General features: G+C 57.2%; 1 protein-coding gene across 1 annotated transcript; it reads left to right on the forward strand.

The window, feature by feature from the left end:
- The first annotated feature begins 2,302 nt into the window (after positions 1-2,302).
- INSM1 (INSM transcriptional repressor 1) lies at positions 2,303-3,841 on the forward strand. Its single transcript, XM_039216608.1, has one exon. It carries the CDS (start codon positions 2,303-2,305, stop codon positions 3,839-3,841), a length of 1,539 nt encoding a protein of 512 aa, XP_039072539.1.
- The last annotated feature ends 2,159 nt before the right edge of the window (positions 3,842-6,000 follow it).

Below are 6,000 nucleotides of genomic sequence, written 5' to 3' on the forward strand. Positions count from 1 at the left end.
AGTTAGCAATTTTAAAACGAGGGTAAGAGCTTTCAAAATATATCCTATGATATGTATGTATTCTTCTCTTTTTAGTCTGAATTTTAAAAAATCACAAACAAAAAATCATAAACACCATTCCCTTTGATTAACCAACTTGATTAACCCTTTGATTAACTAAGCCTAACAATTGTTCTCATTACAACTTCTTATTCATGTGGAAAGAAAAGAAAAGAGGGAGGGAGGGAGGAAGGAAGGAAGGAAGGAAGGAAGGAAGGAAGGAAGGAAGGAAGGAAGGAAGGAAGGAAGGAATCTGCTTAATTTCCCTGCCAGTGTATTTCAGAGGGAAATCCAGACACAATTAAATACCTTCAGTGGCATTAAGCATAAGCAAAACAGCATAGTCTATCTAGGTGCACAGAGCTTTCCAGAAAAAATATCCGTTTCCTTCTCTCTCAATAAAGTGACATTTTCCTCACAACAAAATGCCATTTTCTGTGGCTTTGCTATTTGTTTCCTAAGTGATGGGTGATCAGGCCCACTAGGCACTCGGGGTTCTGCCCGGGTCCTCCGAAGATTCTGTCTTTTGTGTTTCTTTGGGGCTGGGCAGAAAAGATGAAGGCAAAGGGCCCGGTCTGGGTCCAAACGGGGCGGCGGGAGTGGTAGGTAGGGGGGTTGCGAGTGTGTGGATCTTCACTGTCGTCTCTTGGTGGCAAGGGGGGAGGCCGCTTGTCCTCTCCGAGGCTGCAGCCTGCCTCCTAGGACAGATTGCCCCCACCTCCCCCCGGCCGGCAGCACGCGTCTCTTTTGCGTCCAGATTGGCCGCGACCAGCGCTCAATAGCGGGAGGTTAATTTCCTTCACAAAGGTGAAGGGGGCACGGCTGGGGGGGGGAGGCGGGGGGCGCCCAGACAGGCGGCCCCTTTATTCCGCTGCGCCTTGATTGGAGCCCTTGATTCAGCATCTGATGTCAGCCGGCAGACAAAATGCCCGCTCCGAATGAAAATGCATGAGGCGGCGCAAGGAGAGCGGAAACCAACTTCAGTGCGGCGCGCACGCGGCCGACCGCGCGTTTCGGCCTTTGGCCAACTCCTTCCGAATCAACCCAGCCCTGCGCCTCGCGGCGGCTCAGTGGCCTGGGCTGGGCTCCTCTAAGGATGCCAATCTTTGAGCCTCGGAGAACTTAAAAAAAAAAAAAAGTTCAGAAATTCAAGTACCTTTTGGAAGCTAGCCCAACTGCCCCCCACCCCGTCCCGCTCCGCCCCGCCCCAGGCCCGCGTCTGCTGGCGATTAAAGAAGTGCGGTGCCAACTGTATCTAAAAGTCTAGATAAAACATCCCAGACGCACGCGAGCGCACGGAGGCCTTGGATGCAGACACCGCCCTCGGCTGCAGCCATAAGACGAGAACCTCTACCTAAGTTTGGAACCCCAAGGTCCCATTTTCGCTTGGATTCTGGGTCCCGTGCCCCCTCCCCCCCTCCCGTCCGAGGCTCTCGGTCGCCTGGGCTTTGCCGCTATTTTCGATTTTTTATTATTTCACAAACACCAGGCGGAGTCCCTGCGCCTTCCCCGACCCTCTCCCGCCCCAGCAGCCGCACTCAGATCTCCCCAGCGCCTGCTGCTGCCCACCGCCGCCCCTACCCAATCAGCGCGCACAACTTCCCCCTCCGCTCCGGCTCGCGGATTGAACCCTCCTGACATATTTGGGGCCATTCTTCTCCTTTGTTGCTATTTTGCTCGCGACCCGCGGGTAATCCCCGCGCGGGAGGGGGGCGTGCATTGTCGTGCTGATGGACGGGCCCATTTGGCGGCTCCGCGCCCCCCGGAGGAGAGACACAAAGCCCAGGCACGTGCGCTTCCCCATAGAGGAGCAGCAGACCGTGAAGGGAGGCGGGGCCGGGCGTGTGCCTGGGCCGGGCGGGGCGGCGGCGCCGGGCGGGGCGGCAGCGGGGCGCGCGCGGGGGCCCCGCGCCCTCAGGTACATCTGCCGCACCTACCGGGCGACCCCCGAGTCCCGGCCCCCTTTTTGCCGCCCCGTTGCCCTCCCACCCGACTAGGCGGAGGAGCTGCGGGCGCGCTGATTGGCTCCGGAGGAAGCGGGAGGCGAGAACAATGGCCCCCTCCCCCCGTTAAAAGGGAGCGGCTCCCGGGCCCGGGGACAGGGACGCGCGTGCAGGGCGCAGAGCCGGGCCGAGCCGCCGCCGGCGCCACGCGAGTCCCGTAAGCCGCCTCTCCCGGGCCATGGGCCGGGGACACTGAGGGCCGCCCGCGAGGAGCGCGGAGGTGGGACCGAGCCAGTGCCTTGCCCTCGCGCCGCGCCAACATGCCCCGCGGCTTCCTGGTGAAGCGCAGCAAGAAGTCCACGCCCGTGTCCTACCGGGTCCGCGGCGGCGAGGACGGTGACCGCGCGCTGCTGCTCTCGCCTGGCTGCGGGGGCGCCCGCGCGTCGCCCCCTGCGCCGAGCCCGGGGCCGGGACCGCTGCTGCCGCCGGCCGAGCGCGCCCATGCGGCGCTTGCTGCCGCGCTCGCTTGCGCGCCGGGCCCGCCGCCGCCCCCCTCGGGCCCGCGGGCCGCGCACTTCGGCAACCCAGAGGCCGCGCACCCGGCGCCGCTCTACAGCCCCACGCGGCCCGTGAGCCGCGAGCACGAGAAGCACAAGTACTTCGAGCGCAGTTTTAACCTCGGGTCGCCGGTCTCGGCCGAGTCCTTCCCTACGCCCGCCGCTCTGCTCGGAGGCGGCGGAGGCAGCGCGAACGGCACCGGCGGCGGCGGCGGCACCTGCGGCGGTGACCCACTGCTCTTCGCGCCAGCCGAGCTCAAGATGGGCACGGCGTTCTCCGCGGGCGCTGAGGCGGCCCGCGGCCCAGGGCCGGGCCCACAGCTGCCTCCCGCCGCCTCCCTGCGGCCCCCGGGCAAACGGCCCGCGCCCCCCGCCGCCGCCGCCGCCGCCGCCGAGCCGCCTGCCAAGGTAGCCAAGGCCTCGGGCGCAAAGAAGCCCAAAGCCATCCGCAAGCTGCACTTCGAGGACGAGGTGACCACGTCGCCTGTGCTGGGGCTCAAGATCAAGGAGGGCCCAGTGGAGGCGCCGCGGGGCCGGGCTGGGGGCGCGGCGCGGCCGTTGGGCGAGTTCATCTGCCAGCTCTGCAAGGAGGAGTACGCCGACCCGTTCGCGCTGGCGCAGCACAAGTGCTCGCGCATCGTGCGCGTGGAGTACCGCTGCCCCGAGTGCGCCAAGGTCTTCAGCTGCCCCGCCAACCTGGCCTCGCACCGCCGCTGGCACAAACCGCGGCCTGCGCCCGCCGCCGCCCGCGCGTCCGAGCCTGAAACCGCTGCCAGGGCTGAGGCACGGGAGGCGACAGGCGGCGGCAGCGACCGCGACACGCCGAGCCCTGGCGGCGTGTCGGAGTCGGGCTCCGAGGACGGGCTCTACGAGTGCCATCACTGCGCCAAGAAGTTCCGCCGCCAGGCCTATCTGCGCAAGCACCTGCTGGCGCACCACCAGGCGCTGCAGGCCAAGGGCGCACCGCCCGCGCCTCCGGCCGAGGACCTACTGGCCTTGTATCCCGGCCCCGACGAGAAGGCGCCCCAGGAGGTGGCCGGCGACGGCGAGGCGGCCGGAGTGCTGGGCCTGAGTGCGTCCGCCGAGTGCCACCTGTGCCCAGTGTGCGGGGAGACGTTCCCCAGCAAGGGCGCCCAGGAGCGCCACCTGCGCCTGCTGCACGCCGCGCAGGTGTTCCCCTGCAAGTACTGCCCGGCCACCTTCTACAGTTCGCCGGGGCTTACGCGGCACATCAACAAGTGCCACCCGTCCGAGAACAGACAGGTGATCCTCCTGCAGGTGCCCGTGCGTCCGGCCTGCTAGAGCGCGCCCTCCAGCCCGGGCCCCCGAACTGTGCCTTCTCTTGGAGACCCACGAGGAGAGCGCGCCCTGCGCGCCCCGAACCCGCGTCCGCGCCGGGGGCGCCCACCCCCGGTGAAAGTGTTGTCTCCGCTTCTCTCGGTGTGGCGTGACGGTAACCCCAATCCTCTCGTTGTGACTCCTTTCGGACCCCCCCCCCCTTTGCGTTGTGTCGCCTTCCCCTCCTTGGCGCAACAGGAGCCAATCTCTTTCTGTACAAGAGAGAAAAGCTGTACGCGTTTGTCTCGTGGTTGGAAGCTTCCCCTTGCAGGGGAGAGCTGTTTTTCTTGCTAGTATTCGCTGTGTTCATGGTCTAGAAATGCGGTTTGCTCTCGCCTACCAATCTCTGCTCTCTATGTATGTAGCGTACGGGTTGTTTTGGGTGAATCTTGAGGAATAAATAAATGCCTTTATATTTCACAGGCTGTAAATTGAACTTCCCACACGATTAGCTTTATTATGGCTTGTGAACTGCTGGAGTCTGGCTTTACCTTTTTGTATGTGAACAAATCAAATTGCTTAAAAAAGAGTTTTCTTTAGTATAGCCACAAATGCCTTGAACTGTTGTCTGTTTGGGATTGTTTTGGGGGAGGGAAGGGAATTTTCAGAAAATGCTGTAGAAACTGCCTCAATACTTCACGTAAGACTCTGGTTTGATCATGTTTGTTGAGGTAGGACTATATGAGTTCTCTCTAAATGTATATGTTGATTTATGAGTAATTGTTATTTATTCTTTATTTATTTATATTAATTATGAAGATTATGCTATTATTTGATTGCAGATCTTTTTTTTTTTTTTTGGTATGCTTTTCCCCCTCCCTTGCCACTCTTGACATTTCACTGTGCATTTTAGAAGAGAGCCTTTTTCTAAAGGGATCTGTTAAAAGTTTTAACTTTTATACCTATCTGAGCGAATTACAGACAACCTACCATTTTATTCTGCTTGGAGGGCCCCTGAGGCCCTTGTCAACCGACAGCTCTTACTTTTAAATGCAATCTCTTTTCTACATACATTATTTTCTTAATTGTTAGCTATTTATAGAAAGCTTCAATAGAACTGTTTCAACTGTATAACTATTTACTATTCAAATAAAAATATTTTCAAAGTCAAAGTAGGATGGATTTATTTCTGTATCACGTGGCTTCTCTGAGGATTTAAAATAATTTCTTAAATGTCTTTTTTCTATTAAAGGAGGAAAATCCCACCACCTTCACGAGGATCACGGGTTTTTAGAGCCGAGCCTGAACCTCTGGGTCCTGCCCTTCTGGCAGGTCAAGGGTGTAGCCTCAAAAAATGGTCAGCTGGAGCCAAAGGCTTGTTAGGGGTCCTGGGTGGTGGAAGGCAGGGCTAGAATGAAGGCCTGGGAGACTCTGCCAAGGAAATCTACATAAGTGCCCACAAGAATCTATCTATCCTTTTGATCAAGGGGATGTAGAGACACATTTTAACTTAACAGACCCTTCATTTCCTGACCATTTGGGGCTCAGTGTAACAGTAATTTCTGAAATAAATTAGGTGGGTAGTGTGGGTCCTTAAGTACCAAATGGGAAAAAGTAGAGATGTTTCATTCCATGGTCAGATTTCCAAAGTCAGTGTTCCAAAGAACACATGAGGCTACAACAGAGTTTGGGGTAAGGGTTCAAAAATGATTTTTCGATCACGTGAACAATCTGTTTTTGGGGGAAAAAATGGAACGCCATCTGTTTGGGGTATTAAATTTAATAACAGGTCATTACAATGTTTTCCATTACGTGTCACTCAGCTCATTGAAGAACAATCCTGACGCTCACCAGTTAATATTTCGAGTTGTTTTCCTCTCTTTGAAACAGTCCATTACAGAGCTATGCTAAACATCGCAAGTGTGCATTTTCTTTTATGGTGTGTTTTTTCCTGAAGCCCTCTAAATCGAAGGTGTGTCCATCAAAGAGGTTTTAGAAATCTGCCCAGTAAAGGGCTGCCTGTCTGAAGGGTATAGATGGAATGGGGATGGGAAGGACAGTCCATGAGAAACTTTAAAGGAACAATTGAGAGAGATTGATTTTATCAGACTCTGAGCCTGCAGTTTTGTGTGGGAGAAAGTTTAGAAAGACTCAGCCGTCAGGAGCATCAAATACTCCTCCAT

The sequence above is a fragment of the Hyaena hyaena genome, unplaced genomic scaffold (genome assembly GCF_003009895.1).
Source record: "Hyaena hyaena isolate Hyena2069 unplaced genomic scaffold, ASM300989v1 scaffold_643, whole genome shotgun sequence".
Lineage (NCBI taxonomy): Eukaryota > Metazoa > Chordata > Mammalia > Carnivora > Hyaenidae > Hyaena > Hyaena hyaena.